This window comes from Ostrea edulis, chromosome 5, assembly GCF_947568905.1.
Source record: "Ostrea edulis chromosome 5, xbOstEdul1.1, whole genome shotgun sequence".
Classification (NCBI taxonomy): Eukaryota; Metazoa; Mollusca; class Bivalvia; order Ostreida; family Ostreidae; genus Ostrea; species Ostrea edulis.
In genome coordinates, this window is record NC_079168.1 from 59,400,019 (window position 1) to 59,424,880 (window position 24,862).

At 35.0% G+C, this 24,862-nt stretch overlaps 1 protein-coding gene across 5 annotated transcripts in view; it reads left to right on the forward strand.

The window, feature by feature from the left end:
- The first annotated feature begins 534 nt into the window (after positions 1 to 534).
- Positions 535 to 24,862, forward strand: part of LOC125650874 (kynurenine 3-monooxygenase-like) — a 39,055-nt gene continuing 14,727 nt past the window's right edge. For 2 of the 5 annotated variants that reach the window (XM_048879435.2, XM_048879440.2), the window contains exons 1-6: positions 4,459 to 4,617; positions 5,782 to 5,851; positions 8,665 to 8,852; positions 9,970 to 10,018; positions 15,147 to 15,234; positions 18,455 to 18,623. In XM_048879435.2, the coding sequence (XP_048735392.2) occupies positions 4,549 to 4,617; positions 5,782 to 5,851; positions 8,665 to 8,852; positions 9,970 to 10,018; positions 15,147 to 15,234; positions 18,455 to 18,623 (633 nt within the window). In that variant the 5' untranslated portion in view covers positions 4,459 to 4,548. Of the gene's footprint in view, positions 681 to 4,458; positions 4,618 to 5,781; positions 5,852 to 8,664; positions 8,853 to 9,969; positions 10,019 to 15,146; positions 15,235 to 18,454; positions 18,624 to 24,862 lie in introns of those variants that run through there. The other 3 variants (XM_048879437.2, XM_048879441.2, XM_048879439.2) reach the window with 3 other exon arrangements.

Sequence of the window (24,862 nt, forward strand, 5' to 3'; positions counted from 1 at the left end):
TGAGGAGAAAACAATTCCTAGATATTTATATGATGACACTTGTTCAATAATTTGATTTTTATAGAAAAAAATTTCAGCTGATTTTTTACCACTTTTGCAAAATATAATAATTTTTGTCTTCTTGAGATTGACAGACAGGCAATATTTTTCACAGTAGCTTTCAAGCTTATTTATGATCGGTGATATGACATTTTTAAAAACGGTTTCTATGCGAGATTTGTGTATTCCATTCAAATATATAAACTCTGAAGTTACATATTTTATCAAAAATAGTCCGAAATACCCAAGGAATTGAACATTTAAAAATACAAGAAGGGGGGGGGGGTACCGGAAGTCCTGTCCACAAGCACCTGTGGTTTCTCCTAGGAATGTGTAGATTGTCGGAAAACCTCACAAAGTTCTGACACTTTTTCATTTTTCTTCCCATTCCCCCTTCCTTTCTTATGCACCCAATTTACTGAGTTTACGAGAGAGAGAGAGAGAGAGAGAGAGAGAGAGAGAGAGAGAGAGAGAGCATGTTTCAAGTAGGCGTGTGTCATTCCGCCAATGAAATGACAGGGGAAAAAAAAAAGACTAGGTGAAGGTCACTCATTACCAAAGACCTATCCGACTAGTGTTGAGCTGTAGACTACATAATGTCGGAGAAGAGACCGCATGTTGCTGTTGTTGGCGGGGGACTAGTAAGTAGAAATCTTTATTTCATAAATATCCCTCTTCCAGACAGGCTAAAGTGTTTTATTATTTGTTTACTAGTTAGCCTAATGTGATGTAACACGGGACAGTTCACGAACTGTTAATGTTTTTTTTAAATATTTTTAAAGTCGTATCGTAAAACATTGTCTGCTGGGCCTTTACAATATTTCATGACGAAACATTATACATGTATTCCTGCTTATTATGTAACTTTTAAAAAATGATAAATGTGTCACTTAAAAACTGATAAATGTGTTATTATTATTATTATTTTTTTTTACACAGGAACCGATAATTTTGTTTGTAAGGTAATAATAATGATAGTTGGGGTCTAATAAAAGTATTGAAATTAGTGGATCAGAAAGAACTTGGGGGTGGGTGACGATAAAAGCAGAATTTTGGAGCTGTTTTGAATCGACATTTTGAGTAAACATTTGTTTTATTCCTTGTTTTTATTAGGTGGTGGTATATAGTACAGACCCCTACTGTTATTAACACTAATTTGACTAAATTACCGGTTCATGTGCTTAGAATAATAAATGTGCACAGTGTGCAAAGAGCCAGGGACAATAAGCAGCAACATGTGCTCAGCATATTCATAATATTTCAAACAAATTAAATATTTAGAATTGCTCTGTAACTCAATCTGATTAAAATCCACTCCTCTTTCTTCATCTTTTTCTTTTCTTGTCGCTACACGAGGTAGCGACAAGATGAAGAAAGAGGAGCGGATCGAGGATCTGATGTTAATCAGATTGCTCTATAACTGTATTTGTTAATTTAAAAATAAGTTACATATTGGTGCGTAAATCATGACATCATTATTTTTCACATTAAGGTATTGTAATAAAGAAACCAAATGTTTCCAGAAATCTGTGATTTTTTTGTGTAAAAATCAGATGTTTTCCCCCCAAAATGAGGAATTTCAACATATTTATTATTCATAATTTTTTCCAATGTAATCCAGTTTAGTGAATTTTAATATATGGAGTTGTTTTTGTGTCATTTCTTGTTTTATATAAAAGTTACTTGATGTTTCCAGAAATCTGTGATTTTTTTGTGTAAGAATCAGTCATTTCCCCCCAAAATGAAGAATTCAGGCATATATATTGTTCATAATTTATTTTCAGTGTAATCCTGGGAAATGAGTTGTTTGTTGTGCTATTTTTTGTTTGCTATAAAAGTCATTCAATGTTTGTAATTTTTTGTTGTTTTTTTTCATTAAAGGGAAAGGCAACCCAAAAGATTTTTACATAATAAATGATAGGATTAATCATATGATAAAGATTTGTCATATAATTCTGTTGATATATGGCCTTGATAAGCTTCAGGACTAATTTGAAAATGTCAAAAATTGAAATTCCCACGATCAAAAGAGGCTGCCATGATGTGTAACTCTTTTGTATTCAAGACCACAAAAATCAATAATTTTGACGTCACACTGTCTGTTCCGGTTTTGATGAAAGTCTAAGATCATCCACAGATGCTTGGGTTCAGGACACACACCCCTTCCAAATAAGCTACATGAGTTGATTTATCTTGCACAAAATGTTCATGGACTCTATGAATGGTTTTCTTAAGTGTTGGTATGCTATGCAGTCAAATACAAAATGGAATTCATCTTCTACACAGTCAGACTTGCAGACAGTACATATTCTCTCATTTACATGTGTTTGTGTGTAACGTCCAGTTTCAATAGCCAAAGAGTGAGAACTGAGAACTGAACCCAAGCACCTGTGAGATCATCAAAGATATACATGTGGTAGATCTTACGAATAAATAGGTTTATGCCTTCCTGGCAAGCAGTTAATTACACTAATGCAAAGGAAAGATGTGAAAAAAGGCTGGGTTTTTTTTCTTCAAAATTTCCGACCCAACCAAGTCATTTGAAAAGAAAAGACTACGTAAACTGTGGCTCCATCATTTGCGTAATGACAAGTTGAGGTTCGAGACATTTGTATGAAGAACGTTTACCGTTTGCCTTGTCTGCGACTTGATTGAATGTCTTCTTTTCCTAATTTCTTCTTGCGAAAGAACGGGCTCAAATCTATACGGCTCCAAACTTAACTGTTCGTGACTTGTCATGTTTACAGTGCTGCTGATGAAATAAACCGGAATAGACAGTGTGACGTCATAAATTAAACCTCAATGGCCACTCTCTTAGCGGCAGGTAATTTAAAATACATGATAGATTAATATTGATTTAATTGTTAAGCAGGGGTTATTGTTGTTAAAGACTGTCAATTACGATATCAGTAAGTAATACTTATTCATAAAAGCAAATATGTGGTTAAGGTTACCTTTCCCTTTAATTTGCCCCAAAATTAAGAAAACATGAAAAACAATCTAAAAATGGCTGAAATTGGTGTCACTGTCACAATTAGTCAGGGTAACAGTAAAGTATGTCGTTTTGACATTGGGCAAATTTTGGCCTTTAATGCCCGGGCCTTCTTTCAATTCGGTACTTGATCAATGCATATATAGTAGCATTGTCATTTATAATTATTATTCTTTTTGGAGAAGTGAAGAAGCATAACCTACATACATTGATGTAATCTATGCTTGTCCACTTCTTGTTGTGCTGTGTATATTGTATTTTTATTATGGCAATATAAGCAATAGTCTGATAATAGTAATATCCTTGTATAACTTCATTGCTGCATTGTGGAAAGTGTGTGTATGTGTGTGTGTGTGTATATATATATATATATCAAACTATACATAAGATACAATTGTGAGACCTTAAAAAAGGTTAATTTACTTTATTTGTCCAAGGACATACATGGTCATCACCTGAAAGAAAAGGAAGGTCATGTGATATAGGATTGAGTTGTGACTAAAAATACACACAGTGCAGTTGACAGCTGCCTTGAAAAAAAAATCCCACACCTGTCACCCCAAACCAGTGTGTCTACCTACACTATTAAAAAATTTAGAACAGGATGATATTTTTATATATAGTTCCTGATATATGTAAAATTAAATGGTGTACTTAATTAATAAGTAGGTGCATGTTTTGCATATATGAAATGCTGTTGAAGATGAAATTCATTTTCCTATAACCAGTCCATATCATAACATGATCCAAAAAGAATTCCTTCATTAAGTGAAATTGAGAAAACCAACAAACATTTCTGCAAATTGAATTTAAAAAAAAATTAAGTGAATATCACGTGACATGTAAAGATAGTGATATGCTGTACCAACTGGGCTTTTTCCTGTATGATAAACTGCAGACACATACCATTGTTATAATGTGCTTAGAATCTACCTTTAATATCATAAACTGTATAGTTATTTTGTTATCAATCATTGTCATATCTTCTCTGCACTGTTCAATGGCTCCATGTAGGATTGGAAATAAAACCTACATGAATGTAATTAATGGCAAGTTAAAAAAAAAATAATTTTTTAACATACATTGGTATTAGTTAAAAGTGTTCTCTAAAAGACCTCAAATTCATTAATACATACTTTCACATAAATCTGGTGATAAGCATGGTAGGATTGGGAAAGCAATTAAACCTAATGTACTGAAAATGACTATGAACATTTTTGTTTGGGTATATATCATGATACCTTTAATATATAGCATAAAAGTTTTTGCCCTTGACAACATTTTTAGCTCACCTGATTTGAAAGCTCAAATGGTCAAAATCACATCTTCCCTTGTGTAAAAATTGCGAATAATTTTCCATCATATGCCATTGATGTAGATCAATGTAGCGTAAAATCAATATCCATAGGCAGCTATGTGATGTCATTACATGATGTGATAGAGTGCAGTTAGGTAATTCATTCCTGTTGTTTAGTTTATTTACGTCCTGTTGAGAATTTTTATACCCCGGTCATCAGATGGGATGTATTATGTTATGGTACTGTCTGTTTGTTCGTCTGTCTGGCTGTCTATTCATCAGATCTGAGGTAAATGTTTTCCAAACTTTTCTTCATAATGGATGCATGTATACAGCTTTGAAATTTGGTCACAATTTCTCCCTCAAGCAGTGATTTTGCATTTCAGCTGGATTGGTGCACCATGACCTACTTTAGGACTTTTCTATTCAGAATGTGTGCAATATCAAATCAGAGTGCATAAGGGGCAAGATCAAAAGTTCAATGTCAGACAATAACCTAAATTCACATAGTTTTCACCAAGACACCCCCCATTTAAAACTAAATATGATGAAACTAATCGTCAAGTAAGAACATGATTATAAATAAAACTTTGTATACCTTTTATACTGTTTGGATGACAGAAACTTCAGAAGATTTCATCGCCCCTCCCCCAAACTATTTGAATGTAGATTTTGAACCGACATTGATCTTTAAATCTCGTTCCTCATAGGCTTACAGGTTGAATTTCACTATCCGATGGGCGTATGTTGTAATGTTTGCAGTACTCTTGTTCACTCATAATGAGACATCACCAGCTGCAGGTGATCGAAGTACCACAAATTTAGACCTATGCTTTAGCACTCAGGGCTGTAACAGTGAGGGTTCTCTTAACATCCCAATGCCTTACGTGACATATGGGACCTTCGTTTTTAAGGTTATATCTGTAAGACCTGTTATTTTCACTTTTATTAATGCTGAGTGTTTGACAAAGGAGGAATCACTACCTGTATTTATGTCGTAGGTCTGACTCGGTCATGGCACCAGCAGGCCTTTGCATTAAGTGTAAATTCTTAATTCTTAAAAATTTATATTGTTAATTTTGGACTGAAACATCTGTATATGACTTTAATGAAATGCACAGATGTAAAATATTCAAACGGACATCTATTTATGAAAGATAAAGCTTTTATTAGACAAAGTTAAAAGAAAAGAGAGACCTACAAATAAAAATCTGTAAAATTATGCAATAAATGACATTTTGCTTAATTGGTTTAATAAAAAGATATCAGTTAAAATTCATGTTAGAAATTATCTGAGATTATTAACGGTAATGATGGAATAAAAAGATATTAGTATGGTTTCTATTTAAACTTTGTTTTTTACAGGCAGTATGATTTGATAATATTTTGACTATTTTTGTAGTGTTCTATTGTATAAAAAAATCTTACCAATTTTACGGTTATATTTTCATAGGTTGGTGCTTTAAATGCCTGTTTTCTGGCCAAGAGGAATTTCATTGTTGATGTTTATGAGAAGAGAGATGGTAGGAAAACTTCAACTTTGTACTTACTCCAGTTTAACCGAATTTAAAATTAAAAAGGCTTTGATATGTTTAAGAAATGATTCAAATGCGTAAGTGCTGCATGATTAATGTGGATTTTTTGTTTGACTGTGTTGTGATAGTATTTGCATCTGTTCAATCAGGCTTGATATTTTTATGTCACCATATTCAGAGATTCTAGAGGCATATAGTTTTTGGTCTGTCTGTCTGTCTGTTTTCAAAAACTTTAACCTTACCCATAACTTTTGAACTTTTGAATAGATGGTGATAACCTGGGCTTTATATTTCACATGTGTATACAGTGTATGACCTTGTAACAAGAACCTTCTTTTGAAATTTCGTACCAAAATGTTTAACCTCATGACCTTGACCATGGAGTTTGGCCATATGGGGGCATCAGTGTTTCACAAATACATCTCAGACAATGTTTTCTGTTTAAAATTTTTTGTCCCCCACTGCAATGCGGAAGGGGACATGAAAATAACAGTGTCCATCTGTCCTACTTCACTTTGTGGATGCAACTCCTCAGAAACTGCCCAATGAATTTTGTTCATATTTACTAGGATTGTTATTCACAATGTGTACATGTAGTTGATCATATTACACCATTTTGATTCCACAAATTTTACAGGTGTTATGGGACTTTGTTGAATTTGTACATGCTACACTATAGGAACACTTTGTGGACGCAAATCCTCAGAAACTGCTCAACAGATTTTCTTCATATTTTGTAGGATTGTTAGTCACCATATGTAGTTGATCATATTATGCCGTCATTTTGATTCGACAAATTTTACAGGAGTTACAGGACTTTGTTGAATTTGTACATGCTACACTATAATAGGAATACTTTGTGGATGCAATTACTCCTCTGAAACTGCTCAACGTATTTTGTTCAAATTTTGTAGGATTGTTAGTCACAATGTTTAATTGATCATAGCTAGTACATTGCCATTTTGATTCGACAAATTTTACAGGAGTTAAGGGACTTTTGTGCTTCACTTTTTTTTGCGGCGGTGGGGGACATGGATACATGTACATGTAGCAATCTTGTTATATATACAGTAAAATATCTCTATCTCGAAGTCCGAGGGACCTCGAAAAAACTTCGAGATATTCGGGGGTTCGAGATATCTAAAATCGATCTTGGATATTTTTTTTTAAGGATATTTGATGCATAGTATGGGATTTGCATTATAAACAAAAACCCCGTTGCCATTTCTTATAGTTTAATACAAGTTGACAAATTAATATTGTGGAATTTCAAAGACAAACATTTCGTTTTTTAAATATATATATAAACATCTAATTGAATTCACAATGTGTTTCAAAATTAAGATGATCGTGCCTGTATGCTTACTTTAAGTTTACTGATGTTCAGGCTCGACTGGGATGTAGTTATTGCGTTGTAATGAAAGAACTTATCACGTAAGAAACAAAAAAGACGGATTTTAAAAAAAAACCAAACTTTTAAATGTTTATTAAAGAAATTTTCGTGTTTTCTCTGTACTAGTTTTAATGATGAAGCGTGTACATGTATTATTAAATGCATTATCGTTATTAAGAGCATTACCTTCAAGCGTACTTCGACGATTTTGTGCGTTTATCTAACCCACATGTTAATGATAGAGCGTGTGTCTTTCAAAACACCATTCCTGGAATCGGGTGTGTTAGTTCATAATTGGCGGTGAACTTTAGCCGTAATGTTGAAAGGCTTCACTAATCACCCAAGCTGTTGAACCATTTATTGCGACCTTGGTCTACTCAGAAAAGGCGAGCGTGGATTAGCGGTCATTAATTATAATTGATGTAGCCGCGGGTGTGAATGTGTGACTTAACAACGCCAGGTATGGTAAGCAGAGCGGAAAATTGACTGCACTTCGAGATAAACCAGGTGAATTTAGGGTATGGGACCTTGAAAATACTTCGACATAAGCGGAGTATTCGAGATTACCGTGTTCGAAATATCAGAAGTTTTTTTAATCATTTAAATAGGGAAAACGGCTGGGACCGGCGGTCGACTTCGACTCAAGCGGGGTATTCGAGATACAGATATTTTACTATATGTATATATATATATAATGTGTGTGTATATATATCAAAATATACATTTTATACACATATCTGTAAGAATTGTCTAAATTAGTTTTTGTAGCCTCTTCACACGTTAGAGCTCCATGAAATATATATGCCTGTGTGAAGGGGCTTGAAAATGTGACAGACATTTCTTGTATTTACATTTTAATAATTTTAATTGCATTTTAATAATAAATCTGTGTTGTACTCTTTGGTTCAAGTGTATTCATAGATAATGGTTATTACCCTTACAGAAAATAGGTACATTTCGGGTACACTTTGGGGTACAATTTGGGTACTTTTGGGTACACTTTGAGTACTTTTGGGGTACACATTGGGTACAGTAAAAAGTGCCAGGAATGTACCCAAAAGGTACCTGAAACTCTACCCTCTTTGGAACCGCACTTTAAATTTTTTTTTACCTCCAGGCGGGTACTTTTTTGGGTTTGTTTTTCAAGGAAAGATTTTCTTCGCGTACCTTCCGGGTTTCTGTAAGGGATAGCCTACCAGGTATTTCAAAAGTAGAAAGTGTGGGAGACAGTAACTTATAGTTTCAGTTAGTAAGAATGTTAAGGGAAAAATTAAATAATTGTGAATATTTCACAATACACAAAACTGTGACACTTTCCACTGTCTTTAAAACAACCGCCACATCATGTTATCAGGTATGCAGAAATAGCATAATGTTACAGACCGTGGTAATGTTTAATTTGTTTTAGATATCAGGAAAGCTGAACATGTGAAAGGGCGGAGCATCAACTTGGCTCTCTCCACACGGGGTCGCACAGCATTACGAATGGTGGGATTAGAAGATGTAGTCTTGAAAAATGGTATACCTATGCATGCTAGATTAATTCATGGAGTGGATGGATCGAGAAGTCCAATTTTGTATGGCAAGGAAGACCAGGTTGAGAGTTCTATAGATCATGTATTTTAAGCTCACCTGAGCTGAAAGCTCAAGTGAGCTGTTCTGATCACCTGTTGTCCATCGTCTGTCCATCTGTCTGTAAACTTTTTTTTACATTTTCGACTTCTTCTCCAGAACCACTGGGCCAATTTCAACCAAACTTGGCTAAAAGCATCCTTGGGTAAAGGGCTTCAAGTTTCTTCAAATGAAGGGCCATGTCCCTTTCAAAGGGGAGATAATCACAAAAATGCAAAAATAGGGTGGGGTCATTTAAAAATCTTCTCAAGAACCACTGGGCCAGAAAAGCTGATATTTACATGAAAGCTTTGCGACATAGTGCAGATTCAAGTTTGTTAAAATCATGGCCCCTGGGGGTATGATGGGGCTAAAACTTGTAAAATAAGAGACAACCAGCTAATGGTAAAAATGTACTTAGAATAGTGCCAGTGGGTTATGAAAAGAGCCTGGCATATCACCTGTTGCCAGAACTTTTAAAGGGAAAGGAAACGAGCATTACTTTCTATATCATGTGCTTATATTTTCACGTGATTCCAAGTGTTGACAGAGATGTGAGTGAAGCTTGCATAATGCGCCCTCTGTTGAGAGAATGGTGGACATCATATAAAAAGTATCATTCTAATTTTCTGTCTCATACTTGCTGCAAAGATAGCAGGTACATAGGTAAAGAAAGGTCCTTGTTAATTTCTAGTTCAAAAGATCATAGGTCTAGGTGATAGCGAGTGATTGAATGGGATCCGTACAATTTAAAAGATGTTTCAGATTCACACATGCGAAAGAGATAGGAAGGGAAAGATATATCTATTGATTTCTGGGTTGAGAGATCATAGGTCAAGGTTATGTACTTTGAAGTAAATCTAACATTGACACTATATATAGAGTAACATTTTAGGTATTCTTTTCCAGTAATCCCTATAGAGTTGATATTAGTGAAGATATGCTACCAAACACTGGAACGATAGTTCACTAACAACAAATACCGCCTTCTCCATTTATATTAAAATGGCATATTTTTTAAATATTGCTTACTTTTAAATCAAAATAAATGATTATATGTGATCATTGTGACAGGAGGAGTCAATTTACCACATTTTTTCAGTACATCATGTCAGTGGATAGAAGGAGACTGAATGAAGTACTTCTCTCAGGTAAAATTACTATCATTTACAGATTACTCGCATAATTTTTTTTAGGTCACTTGAGTAAACTCAGGTGACCTATTGCAATTGATTTTCGTCTGTCATGCGTTAACAGTTGAACATTTTTAACTTCTTCTTAATAACTACCAGTCCAATTCTTTTCAAATTTGGTTTGAAGCATCATTTGGAGAAGTGGGACATAAATTTTAAATTTCAGGACTCCAGCACCCCTGGGGCCCTAGGGGCGGGGCAAAAACTGTCCTAAATTGACCAATTTCAAAAATCTTCTTCTTAAGAACCACACACATGTAAGAAAAACTAAATGCATAGTAATGTAGAGCAGGAAGGCTTCTACCAAAATTGTAAATTTCATGATCCCCGGGGTAGGGGTTCTGACCCCAGGGCGGGGCCAAACTTGTTATATAGTGTTTATGTGTAAAATGCTTAGGCCAAAATAAAAATATTGTTTGTTTCCCCTCGCCCGACCGAGTCTGAAAATTCACACCGACCCATAAGTTTTTATTACGCCATTCTGGTGAAGTTTTTTTTTTTTTAAATTTTAAGAAAATTTCAAGGTCGTTTCTGGTGCAGATCAGTATTTTATAATGACAAAAATTTTCTATATCTTCTTTGGTTTCGATCCAAAATTAAAAAATAATAATACGAATACAGGAGGTGTTCTGGTCCGAAATCTAGAAATTTCGCCGCCTCCAGCTGGAGGCGGCATTCTCTGGCTGATTTCAAATACTTACAAGCCGAATTCAATTTTAAACTCATAACTAATCAATAAAACGATTCTTCTTGTACTTACTAATATCGATTTTATGGGTTCTTTCATCACATAAACAGTCTCTTGAAAACATTTTATCAAACTGTCGAGCTTTGTTTTGAGTCACGAGACTCGTTTGCTCAAATGGCAGTGAAAATTCGGTTGACTACAACTGTTGGTTTCTGTTTAATATCGAATTTTGGATTGATATTTTCTTTTAATCGATATTAATAAGTACAAGAATCATGATTGTTTTATTGATTAGTTACAAGTGAGTTTAACATTGAATTCGGCTCGCAATTCGGACTAGTGATCTGCAAGATCGAGATGGAGAAATGTTGTCTATACGAGGAGCGAGGAAACAAGAGAATTCGGGGCATCCAGTGTGCAAGTTGTGTTCTTCAGTAGGGGAAAGTGTTGATATTTCGGACGGATGCGATATTTTTGACAGTCAATCAGAAGCATTCTCAATTTAACTTATTTCTGAACTAATGCTATATTTACAAACTGGAAAACACCTAATTATATGCACATGTGTAACTCAGCTCTGATTGGTTGATGTCAGCATCCATTTTGTTTGATCGGCAAAATCAAGTCCCGTTGAAACGTTTTCTGGTAAACTAGATCTACCGATATCATTTAAAAATATAATCAAAATCACTATCATATACAAATTAAGATAATGTGCAAAAAACAAAAACATAAAATGTCAGTGAACCATAAATAAAAGACAGCAACCGAGTTTACCAATTTTATAACACCATGTGTCCAAAACTAACACCATTGTCCATAGTTGCAACATTCTCCCTAACTTTATTTAAGTGTTAGTATGTGGCATAAATAGCAGAGAAAATTCTGATGAAACCCAATGTTCGTCGAATCAACCAATATGTATACATGTAGTCCAATGCCTAAGTTTAGTGGTTAGATAATGAGCATTTCCAAAATACATGAAGTACTGTCCGAAATATCGACACCTTCCCTAATTGCAAAACGTGGCAATCAAAGCAGAATTTACGCGAGAACTGACTATACGAGTTTGATGAGGAAACATGGATGATGTGCTTCACGACGTTTGGTATCGGGCATTGTTAATGGTTATGGGAATTTCATAATAAATAAAATTCTGCTAGCTAAAAAAAAAAAACTTTTTACCTACCTACCGACCTTCCTCTGAAATTTAGGGTCGGGAGAGGGGAAACAAACATATTTTTAAATGTGGCCTTAAATAACATTTTCTTTAGTGTTTTTTATACTAAATTGAAACTAAATGGATAGAGCAGGTAGTCTCTTACCAAAATTGTAAATTTGATTTTCCCCAGAGTAAGGGTTTTGACCCCAGGGTGGGGCCAAACTTAGTATATAGTATTTATGTGTAAGTTTGCTGATACTGTATAAAATCTAAATGCATACTTAGGAATAGCAGAAAAGGATTTACAAAAAATGGTGTATTTCACAACCCAGGGTTTTGACTCTAGAATGGATCCAAATTAGTCACAGCTTTTAATGTTTTAATGTTAATAAACCTATTATATTATGTAAAGTCTTTCATCAGTGTGTGCACTTTTGAAGGCATTGAAGTTTTAAGAACACATCTTGTTTTATACTGTGGCTGAACATTAGAATTTAGTTTACTAATAGATATTCAGACCAGAATATTTTTTCTAGATTTCATAGCCCTTGGGAGTAGTGATACTTTTTTCACTAATACTCAGGTGACCGATAAGGCCTGTGGGCCTCTTGTTTATTTATAGATAGGTATGATTACTGCCATTTAGAGGCCACTGACAGGTATAATTACTGTCGAGGTCACCGACAGGTAAAATTACTGTCATTTAGAGGTCACCGACAGGTATAATTACTGTCATTTAGGGGCTGCTGACAGGTATAATTACTGTCATTTAAAGGCCACTGACAGGTAAAATTACTGTCATTTAGAGGCCACTGACAGGTATAATTACTGTCATTTAGAGGCTACTGACAGGTATAATTACTGTCATTTAGAGGCTACTGACAGGTATAATTACTGTCATTTAGAGGCCACTGACATGTATAATTACTGTCATTTAGTGGCCACCGACAGGTATAATTACTGTCATTTAGTGGCCACCGACAGGTATAATTACTGTCATTTAGTGGCTACTGACAGGTATAATTACTGTCATTTAGTGGCTACTGACAGGTATAATTACTGTCATATAGTGGCTACTGACAGGTATAATTACTGTCATTTAGAGGCTACTGACAGGTATAATTACTGTCATTTAGAGGCTACTGATAGGTATAATTACTGTCTTCTAGAGGCCACCAACAGGTATAATTACTGTTATTTAGAGGCCACCAATAGGTATAATTACTGTTATTTAAAGGTCACTGACTGGTATAATTACTGTCATTTAGAGGCTACTGATACGTATAATTACTGTCATCAAGACGTCACTGACAGGTATAATTACTGTCATTTAGAGGCCACTTACAGGTATAATTACTGTCATTTAGGGGCTACTGACAGGTATAATTACTGTCATTTAGAGGCTACTGATAGGTATAATTACTGTCTTCTAGAGGCCACCGACAGGTATGATTACTGTCATTTAGAGGCTACTGACAGGTATGATTACTGTCATTTAGAGGCTACTGACAGGTATGATTACTGTCATTTAGAGGCCAGTGACAGGTATAATTACTGTTTTTTAGAGGCCACCGATTGGTATAATTACTGTTATTTAGAGGTCACTGACAGGTATGATTACTGTCATTTAGAGGCTACTGACAGGTATAATTACTGTCATCAAGACGTCACTGACAGGTATAATTACTGTCATTTATAGGTCAGTGACAGGTAAATGACTGTCATCTACAGCTGTCAGTGTACCTGCATATACCTAGAAATTTTGCTACGAGCTCATTTCTGGTGTAAAAAATGAAAATGCGATTTCATAACTAATGCTATTTTGTGATATTGGAGATAAAGTACTGCTGGACAAGTTGATTATAAAACTCTTGGTAGTCAGTGGGACTATTGACAAGTAAGGAACGTCCATTTGTTTCCTTTGAATAGACCAATAATTAGTCAAGCTTTCTAATTATGGTTGTAACTTAGAATGCATTGATACACTGGTTCCCTGATAGCACGTATGTCCAAGCATACTTTAGGTGAAGGCCATTTTTTTGAAATTGAAGAGGAAATGAAAGTCACAGAGATTATTGTAAAGTATAATGAAAAAAAATGATGCATATTCTTTTTCAAATTAGAATGGAATGCATTTTGGGCATCAGAGGTGTTAAAATCATGTGGAAAATGCTGAAAATGCAACATGATATGCAACCCTGTCTAATCTAGGGGATATGAATTTAGGGTGTCCGAGTTGTGCAAAGGTAGCGCTCTCGCTTCTCATCGCTGCGACCCGAGTTCCATCCCCGTGATCGGCAGTGGTTGTATGTGAGAGGGTATGGTGGTCACGTGCTCGGACACATGGGTTTTCTCCGGGTACTCCAGTTTCCTCCCACATAAATGACTCCCTAGTGCAAACATCCATGTATAAAAGGATCCCATTGGAAATAAGCTTTCGAACTTTCATGGGTTATCCTTGGTATTTATTATACCCCCCGAACGAAGTTCTGGGGGTTATATAGGAATCACTCTGTCTGTCTGTCCGTCCGTCTGTCTGTCTGTGCAGATTCGTGTCCGGGCCATAACTTCTTTGTTCTTTGACATAGGCATACCATATTTGGCACACAGGTGGATCACCATGAGACGATGTGTTGAGTACCTTCATGACCTCTATATGACCTTGACCCTTGACCTTAAGGTCAAAATTAAAGGGTTTGTTTTTTTTACAATGGATTCGTGTCCGGGCCATAACTTCTTTGTTCTTTGACATAGGCATACCATATTTGACACATGAGTGTAACATCATGAGACTATGTGTCATGTACATTCATGGCCTCTTTATGACCTTGACCTTTGATCTCGAGGTCAAAATTATAGGTTTATACCATGGATTTGTGTTCGGACTATATATTCCATTTTCTTCTACAAAGGCTTACCATATTTTTACACTCAGGAAAGAGGTAATTTATACCTATTAACAACACCCTTTGGGAGATTGGGGTAAGCGGGGGGTATTCTTAGTGAGCATTACTCACAGTACCTCTTGTGTATGTATGTATGTACCGAATGAACATATATTTTATTTATTTATAGAAAATAAGATTAATGTAATATTTTTGGGTTATTCATTTGTAATTTTTAGGACTGAATCTAGGAATTGTCACCTCTATTTAGTGATATATTTGAAAATTGAGATTGAAATGCTCTATACAATGAGATCCTGTACTAATGAATTTGTTTGAAATAATTCACAGCTGCAGAAGCAAGCCCTGATGTAACCTGCCATTTTGAACACAAACTTGCAACATGCAATTTTACAACTGGTGAACTGGAGTTTATAAAGTAAGATCAGATGAATTATCTTTGATTGTGGACAGTGTATTTTTTTAACAGTGTGGGAATGTTACCGATACCCATTCAATTGGGAAAAATGGCATCAAGATATAACAAAGTTTTCTTTCATGTCAACAAATGGCATATGTTTTAGAATTAACACTGAATAAAACATATATTAAAAAATAAACAAGTATTTATTGATTACAATTTTAGAAAAGAGCACCATTTTATTGACCTCTACTTTCTATTTTAGAGAGAGTGAAGAAATTAGTTATCTTGTATATTTCATGCAAAGTGAATTATGAACCTGGAATTATGAAGACTTAGCAGTTTGTTACTGGACATTAGCAGTTTGTTACTGGACATTAGCAGTTTGGTACTAGACATTAGCAGTTTGTTACTGGACATTAGCAGTTTGTTACTGGACATATTTTGTCTCAAAATAAAACTGATGGTACTGCATATGATGAATTATTGAAGTTGGAGGGGGCCAGTGTTCGTGGTTAGCCAAATATTTACTAGTTCATGGGGATGGAATTTCAAGGATTCACATCATTTTGAGAATATAAGTCATATTACTATAGCAGATATTGCAAAGAATCACTGGTTCGTGGGGACAGAAATTCATGGGTAAAAGGTATCCACGAAATCCACGAACATTGAACCCTCACAAACAACGATTCCACACTATTTGGCACTGGGAATGGTACGGTTTATCAGTACCAGTTATAGAAGGCAAAAGAAGTTCTTATAAAGATGTTTTTGAATGCTATTCAGTTTGTTGAAAATATGATTTTAACTGTGCTAGAAGCACTCTTGGATGCAATTCTAAGTGTTTGATTCAGGCATCAGAATGTATTGTTCATCCCTCTAAGTATGAAATAACTTTTGAACAGTAAGAGATAGAGCTTTGATATTTCACATGAATATTCCTTGTGACAAGACCTTTCCATTGGTACCAAACCTTTTGACCTTGGCATTTGACCTACTTTTAATTTTTTTTTTTACATTGGTCATAACTTCTAAATGGTAAATATTAGAGCTTTCATATTGTACATGAGCATTTCTTGTGACAAGATCTTTCTACTGGTACTAAGATATTTGTCCTTGTGACCTTGTCCATCATCGGAATTGGCCATTATCGGGGGCATTTGTGTTTCACAAACACATCTTGTTAACATCTTCTACAGTACCACAGAGCCACAACTAAATTTATCTGCTGTCAAATGATCAAATAGGATTTTTTGACAAAAATGATTATAAACATATTCAGTAGATAGTTTATGGAATATAAGTTATAATTTCTGAATGATACATCATGATTTTCTTTTTGAATTTCTAAATGAAAGGTTTATTTACAACTTTGATTTAACTAAATTTTATAATTAATAATAATTTTTAGGAAAGAAAAGTTACAAACTTGGTGGAAGTGAATGTAGCCATATTGCACATATTAATAAATATGAAATTATATGAATAATGTTGACTGATAGAGTTTGTAATGTAGATCAAATATGAAATTTTTATGTAGATTTATTCAAAGTTCACATCATTCATTGATGGGTATGTTGTTGTGATAACAATTCTCTCAGAGCTCTCAGCTAGAAGCAGGCCGTGCACTTTCTGTGTTGATTTGTTTCAGTCTTTGGGAAATAAATGTTGCTGTGTCTGATTTTAGATTGGGGCTATTCCAGCAAAAAAATAACGCGGGAGGGAAGGCACTTTATTTTAAAGACAACCACCCATACAATTAAATTTTCCTCTGCTACCACCACCCATACAAATAGATTCTCCCCTGCCACCACCACCCATACAAATAGAATTAAGAATTCAATACTGAAATCACTTGTATATTAAGATTTTCCTTTAAAGGTAGAGTTCAGTTTCAACAAGTTCATATTGGTCTTAATCCTATGTACATGCAACTATTTTTTAAATAAGCCAGAATTTGTGGTGATTTATATGAACAAATTACCCGAATTTAAATGAATTTTGACTACATCAATGTGAATAAATATTCAAACGTTGATATTGTAATTTGTGATCCATTCTCTAGCCAAACTCAAGTTGTAATGTCATCCTAAGCATGTTGGTTTTAATAGATAACAGAGAAGGTTCGCTCATACCAAAATTATTACAGTACCGTTGTGGCCTAATGTTTAGCATTTGGTCTTCTAGCAGTGTTGTAGGTTCGAACCTTGCCCTTGAGATAGGCCTGTGTTAAAACAGGTTGTACATGTTGGTGTTTCAGACACGTGTGGCACATCACGACATTCTGAGAAAATTTGGGCATTTTTTTAATTTAATTTTTTTTTTACATGAATTATTATTATTATTACCTTGAAAGACCCGACAATAATTGCCTAAGCCATTGGCTGATAAAAATGTGGAAACACATTTCGGTGGTCTTATGGCTGCAACTTCTTTGTTAACTCTTACATAATTTTCTCATTCCCTTCCAAGGTCGCTAAACATATCCCTTAATAGATGGTGTTACTTCTAATCATGTCACTCCAACAGAAAACATTACGTTTTCATTTATTCATTTATTATTGTTGTCATTTCTATGCAAACTGAAACATTTACTTTGAATAGAGTTATCTGCCCGTTTATCAATATTTTTTCGTACATAATGTAGGATGGCTCCGCTTTTCTTCTTCCTCTTCTTTTATAATAAAAGAAATTTTACAACATGATACAGACTCTGTAATGTCTTCATTTTTATCATAATTCACTAGCACCCATATTTTTTTTTCAACCTAGAAGACAACCACCCATATGAATACATTTTCCCAACTCACCACTACACATACAAATACATTTTCCGAAATCACCCCCACCCATCAAAAAAAATATCAACTGCCTTCCCTCCCCCCATACGTTTTTTGCTGGAATAGCCCTTGATCTTTTTGTATCCACAATTTTTGGCTACCAACAGATGTACTGAAAACTGATCATAGTACAGAATTGTTAGCTCTGTATCTCTCTTGTAACTCGACGACTGACATTACAAATTTTGCTGACCATTAGAAATACCTTAATTAAGCATTGTAAACATTAAAAAAAAATTGAAATTCTTTAGTTCAAATCATGTCTTTAATTCTCCATTAACTATATACTTCACATACATCATCATTTGTTTTAATTTCTGACAGAAGAGATGATTTTTAAGATAATATCATTTATCATGATTGGATTGCTTACTATAATATGTCAATGGTTTCAGCAATGAAGGAAAAAGAGTCAAGAACAAGGTGGACCTTATTGTGGGCAATGATGGAGCATTTTCTGCAGTTCGAAAAGAAATGATGAAGGCCACATTATTAGATTTCCAACAGGAGTACATCCCTCATGGTTATATGGAATTGACTATCCCACCTTCTCCCAAAGATGAGGTAAAGTGACTCATGTGTTTTGTTTAAAATTTTTGATCAGAACATGTTGATATGCAAATTTGGCAATAATAGTTGCTCTTATTGATAAATGTATATATGATATACATGTATGCATGGTCAGTATAGGAATAGAGGTGGTTTTATCTGTAAATGTATGCATGGAAAAATTAATAGAATTCAAGTCTGTGATAAATTGATAGTTTTATTGTGTGAGCCAATACACTTGACACTGGTTTGGTTCACCTGATCTGAATGGTTTGGTTCACCTGATCTGAATGGTTTGGTTCATCTGATCTGAATGGTTTGGTTCACCTGATCTGAAGGCCCAAGTGAGCTAGTTTTTTGTCTTTTCTTATGTAGTATAGGAGAGGAGAAATCTTTGGCTGGCCCGGGAATTGAACCCGGGACCCCTGCATTACTAGTCATCAGGTGCTCTAACCATTGAGCTACCTAAGCCAATATTCACGGTCCGTATAGCCCTAATTACTACATTCCTCCCTCCTTAATTTGTCTTCGCCCTCGAAGACACACACAACCCAGGTTCTTTTTACCCCATGCAGGACAACCTGTAGTGCAGGGGTGGTCATGGCATCAATGTAGTATAGGAGAGAGGATAAAATCTTCAACTGGACCGGAAATCACATCCAGAACTCCTACATTACTAGTCAGGTGCTCTAACCACTGAGCTACACAGGCCGATATCCACAGTCCATATAGCCCTATAATTACTACACTTATTAACTTTTCACATTTTCAACTTCTTAAGAGCCACAAGACTAATTTCAACCAAACTTGGTATAAAGTTTTCTTGGGTAAAGGGAAAATGAATTTCTTCAAATGAAGTATCATGATGTCTTTTATGGTGGGATGATTTTTAAGGAAATAAAGAAAATAGGATGGGTGTTAAAAAGGATATCAAAAACCACTGAATCAGAGAAACCAAAACTTTCTTATATATGGTGAAGATTCAGTGTTTTTCAAACCAAGATCCTTAGGTTTATAGTGGGTGAACAATAAGGGTTTAAAACTTTATATTGGAGTATATAGAAAGATCTTTAAAGTAATGTTTGATTAGTTGTACTTTCCTTTTCAGGAAACATGTTATAACATGTATAACATAGGCCCGGGTGAAGTGATAAACCATGACTGCTATAACATGTATAACATAGGCCCGGGTGAAGCGATAAACCATGACTGCTATAACATGTATAACATAGGCCCGGGTGAAGCGATAAACCATGACTGCTATAACATGTATAACATAGGCCCGGGTGAAGCGATAAACCATGACTGCTATAACATGTATAACATAGGCCCGGGTGAAGCGATAAACCATGACTGCTATAACATGTATAACATAGGCCCGGGTGAAGCGATAAACCATGACTGCTATAACATGTATAACATAGGCCCGGGTGAAGCGATAAACCATGACTGCTATAACATGTATAACATAGGCCCGGGTGAAGCAATAAACCATGACTGCTATAACATGTATAACATAGGCCCGGGTGAAGCGATAAACCATGACTGCTATAACATGTATAACATAGGCCCGGGTGAAGCGATAAACCATGACTGCTATAACATGTATAACATAGGCCCGGGTGAAGCGATAAACCATGACTGCTATAACATGTATAGGTCTTTGATTTGATGTTCGATTCATTACGGATCAATTTCAATTTGATTCATAAAATACTATGCACATTTTCTTTCAGTATGTATGGGCCATCTGACTGGCCTACCCCAGAACCAGCTAGTAGCTGCAGATTTGTAGCTCTCTGGAAAAAATATTGAGAACTACAGATCCACCCCTTTATTATAAGCACCTTCGATTCACAGCTCAGGTGTTTTTTTTTGTGCATGGTTGAGCTCTTATCGCTGTGTTCTTGCATTGGACAAAGAAACAAAATATAAAATGAATTGATGAATTGAAAAGGGGGGTTTAAAAGGGCATAGAAACCCCCAAAACAACCAAAAAGGGGGGGGGGGGGACAAGAAAATAAAAGATCATGAATTCCGAGTAACTATCAAATGAATCATACGTAAAATTAATCACTGATGTAATATGTCACATTGCTCAATTCTTTCTCCAAACAAAATACTAATAATCGGGATTGTGATGTCATAAATCTTCAATAAATTGAATGTTGTTTTCTGGTCAAAATATCACTAAATACAGAAGTACTTTTGATAAATTTTGCAATATTATTTTATAATCGTGTTTATTTAAGTGATAAACATACAAATAAACAATTAAATTGCATTAAATTATGAAATTTTACAAGCGTACTCTAAAGTACTCTAACATACATTGTTTAGTAGTACCCTTTCATAAAGAATATTTAACTGATATTTGTGTGGTATCACATTTCCAAAGGATATTGAGGGCTATTTGAATAATAAAGTGCTTTCTTTGGTTTGTTAATTGGGATTATGAGGGTTACAAACATTGTAGAAAAAATGCATAATCAGCATATTATGGATATGCGGAACGATGATCACGTAACGGTTGGGAATTTATTATAAATTTAGAACCGGACGCAGCATAGTTAAAGTTTCCCGAGAAAAATCACAATGCTGTACAGACACACTATGTCATCTGTTGATTGAATTCTTGTCAAATAATAAGTTTTATTTTTATGTGATATATAAGTCTCCCTTTTCATATACATTGTATATATCAATAATTATATATAATATAACATGGTAATTTTGATAATATAAGTCACCAAAATCGCTCCTACATGTATGCAATGTGGAAAAAGAAGTCAATTGGGCGTAAACAATGACTCAGTGCAAGTGAAAGACCAGTATCGTTTGTTGATATTTACTATTATAATTATACTTTCATGTAAAATACTCGAATCTGATTGGTCGAGAAGCATTTGAAAAAACATTGTTACCCTCTGAGAACAGAAAGCACACACCCCAGGGTGATAATATCTAGCAACAGGTAACAGTACTTGACAACGGGTGATATTATAAAAAATTATTACATGCGTCAAATTTATGTGCGTACGGTTCGCCGTAGATTGTTAGACAATGTCATTTGAGCGTTTGTAATAAACGGGAATACCCGCATCGATATACGAAATGTCGCATGACAGTGGTTGATCAAATGTCAACAGACGTAAGTTTTTCTGCTTTCCTGTTTACATAACATTCAGTATAATAAAACAAATGTTGCATATAGTTGAGGGTAACATTGAAATTTTCACCCCTCGAGAAACCATTGTAAACCTTGGCTACGCTTTGGTTGACAATGGTTTTCTTGGGGTGAAAATTTTCAATGTTACCCTCAACTACATGCAATATTTATATATTATAGTAGTGTGAAACTAGATCAGGACACATATTTCTCCAAATCTTGTTTGGGGGACACGCAAACTATTCTGGTGCTAGCTGTTATATAATTGATCACAGTTTGCGAAAAATACACCCCCCCCCCCCCCCCCCATGATAAAGATCGACACTTTTGATCAAATATTAACGATGCGAGGGATGTTTAATTTTCCGAAGCATTTTCTTGTATAACTAGTACACTTTATTTCACTAACTATTTTATATTTCAAATCATTTTTACTAACTTTACAAAGTTCGGTCAACTAACACTGCATGCTGTGGATATGGTAACTAATGTAAACTGTATGACACACGTGGGAATGTATGCGAGAAGCAGACATGCAAAAAAGAAAAAGGCGCAAAATTCACAACATATGTGACACATAGATTTCTTAAAAAATAGCATGGAGATGATAGAGTCAAGTGACACTAGCTACTTACTACCAATATACTATGGCTGCTGAAGTGCTGTTGATCTTGTTTACAAACGAAGTAGTAGAGCTATATGTTGCTGTTAGATCTAACCCCATGGTTTGAAGGAAGAGAAATTGTAGAGCTAGACGTTTTGTTTGAAGTCATGTCGTGTATAAAATAGAGGCTATACATGTATACTCTCCTCCCCTCCCCCCATAACAACCGAGAAATGCAGTTTGAGTCGTGGAAATATGAGCAAATCGAAATTCCCGGGCATGTACTGAAGGGTCAGTTCATCTCTAGTCTGGTGCATGCCTGACCTAATTTCCATTACGCTACATTAAGCATGCGCCAGACTAGTTCATGGCGGGCATGGGGCTAACCCTTCTGCGCATGTGTCAGTACATGAAAACACAAACAGAGAAATGAAGTAACCCCATCCCCCCTAACATTACAGTAATAGACAATGAGACACAACTTGTTAATGAAGTAACCCCATCCCCCTAACATTACAGTAATAGACAAGACACAACTTGTTAATGAAGTAACCTCATCCCCCTAACATTACAGTAATAGACAATGAGACACAACTTGTTAATGAAGTAACCCCATCCCCCTAACATTACAGTAATAGACGATGAGACACAACTTGTTAATGAAGTAACCCCATCCCCCTAACATTACAGTAATAGACAAGACACAACTTGTTAATGAAGTAACCCCATCCCCCTAACATTACAGTAATAAACAAGACACAACTTGTTAATGAAGTAACCCCATCCCCCTAACATTACAGTAATAGACAATGAGACACAACTTGTTAATGAAGTAACCCCATCCCCCTAACATTACAGTAATAGACAATGAGACACAACTTGTTAATGAAGTAACCCCATCCCCCTAACATTACAGTAATAGACAATGAGACACAACTTGTTAATGAAGTAACCCCATCCCTCTAGCATTACAGTATTAAATAAGACACAACTTGTTAATGAAGTAACCCCATCCCCCTAACATTACAGTAATAGACGATGAGACACAACTTGTTAATGAAGTAACCCCATCCCCCTAACATTACAGTATTAGACAAGACACAACTTGTTAATGAAGTAACCTCATCCCCCTAACATTACAGTAATAGACAATGAGACACAACTTGTTAATGAAGTAACCCCATCCCCCTAACATTACAGTAATAGACGATGAGACACAACTTGTTAATGAAGTAACCCCATCCCCCCTAACATTACAGTAATAGACAAGACACAACTTGTTAATGAAGTAACCCCATCCCCCTAACATTACAGTAATAGACAAGACACAACTTGTTAATGAAGTAACCTCATCCCCCTAACATTACAGTAATAGACAAGACACAACTTGTTAATGAAGTAACCCCATCCCCCTAACATTACAGTAATAGACAACGAGACACAACTTGCTAATGAAGTAACCCCATCCCCCTAACATTACAGTAATAGACAACGAGACACAACTTGTTAATGAAGTAACCTCATCCCCCTAACATTACAGTAATAGACAATGAGACACAACTTGTTAATGAAGTAACCCCATCCCCCTAACATTACAGTAATAGACGATGAGACACAACTTGTTAATGAAGTAACCCCATCCCCCCTAACATTACAGTAATAGACAATGAGACACAACTTGTTAATGAAGTAACCCCATCCCCCTAACATTACAGTAATAGACAACGAGACACAACTTGTTAATGAAGTAACTCCATCCCCCTAACATTACAGTAATAAACGATGAGACACAACTTGTTAATGAAGTATCCTCATTCCCCTAACATTACAGTAATAGACAAGACACAACTTGTTAATGAAGTAACCTCATCCCCCTAACATTACAGTAATAGACGATGAGACACAATTTGTTAACAATGAAATAAAACAAAAATCAATTAAACACTGAAAACATTCAATTAATAAAATTACATTCAAAACTTAATTGGTGTAAAACAGTAAAATTGATTTTTTCCCATTAAATCAAGACATAGTACCCTGAGTTAGTGCATCACTCTACAAGAAAATTTGACAATTAATGTACTTAGTTACTAACTAACCTGCACTACGGCTGAAATCAAAATTTAATTGTTTTCTGAGTTAAATAATTATTCCGAAGTTAAAATAATACCCTGTTTATTAAAAGGCATGTATTTAAGAGATATTATTTTGAAATGACAGTTACCTCTGTATTTATGTATTTTGATCTCGAATAAACCTGCAGTTTGTCAGTTGATCAGTTTGTCAAAACATGCATTATGAGATAAGTATTGTTGTTGGCATTTCATGACTTAATTGTAAGGCTTCTATTCATAATCAATGTTCCAAACATGTGGATTTTATCATATATGTGAGCAAGGTGAAGTAGGTGAGTCTTTTGTTCTCAGACTTAGAAGCTTACCTTCAATCTTCCTTTTGACTTATGTCTAATCAGAAAGCTTC